This window comes from Penaeus monodon, chromosome 19 (assembly GCF_015228065.2).
Source record: "Penaeus monodon isolate SGIC_2016 chromosome 19, NSTDA_Pmon_1, whole genome shotgun sequence".
Taxonomy (NCBI): Eukaryota; Metazoa; Arthropoda; class Malacostraca; order Decapoda; family Penaeidae; genus Penaeus; species Penaeus monodon.
Genome location: NC_051404.1, coordinates 36785871 through 36786463, shown reverse-complemented (window position 1 = coordinate 36786463; position 593 = coordinate 36785871). Strand labels below are relative to the sequence as shown.

The 593-nt window shown below is 34.4% G+C and overlaps 1 protein-coding gene across 1 annotated transcript in view; it reads right to left on the bottom strand.

Moving 5' to 3' along the window:
* Positions 1-593, bottom strand: part of LOC119585207 (protein DENND6A-like) — a gene marked incomplete at its 3' end in the record, with an annotated part of 41697 nt that overhangs the window by 3222 nt on the left and 37882 nt on the right. Inside the window, 1 exon segment of the mRNA XM_037933858.1 lies at positions 71-151. Coding sequence (XP_037789786.1) covers positions 71-151 — 81 coding nt within the window.

Genomic DNA, 593 nt, shown 5'->3' with positions numbered 1-593 from the left:
TTCCATAGTACCTAAAGTACCTATTCTATGTTTCCACGGACAGCACCTGTTTGCAGACCTAAACTATTACCTTCTGAAAATATCCTCTCCTTAGTGTGCGGTCCTTGACTTGCCTGAAGTACACATAGCCATAGAGGTAGCCATCGTCAGTCTGCAAAAGAGGAAAGGAAGCTTGTAAAACATCTCTTTAAAGAAGTGCTTTGTATTTCTATGAACTTCTATTAGAAATAGATAAACTCCTCCTTTAATTTAGTGATCAAAATCATTCATAACAAAAGTAGATGAATGTGATAAATAACATCCAGATCTACTAATATTATTTTAAGAGACAAAAACTGCTTCAAACAGTGAAAAAATTTTAAAATACAGGAGAGCACAAATCTTCACTGTTTTAATCAACTTACAAAATATATATACTCTTCCTCTGACCTCTACTTCACAAACTCTACAGATTGTTCCTTGAATTCTACTTCACAAATCTACTAATTCTTCCCTGAATTCTACCTTACAAATCAACTTATTGGGGAAACAATCAACTTCTTCTTCCCCCAATTTCTACTTAAGAAACCTATCTATGCTTCCCTGAACTCTCC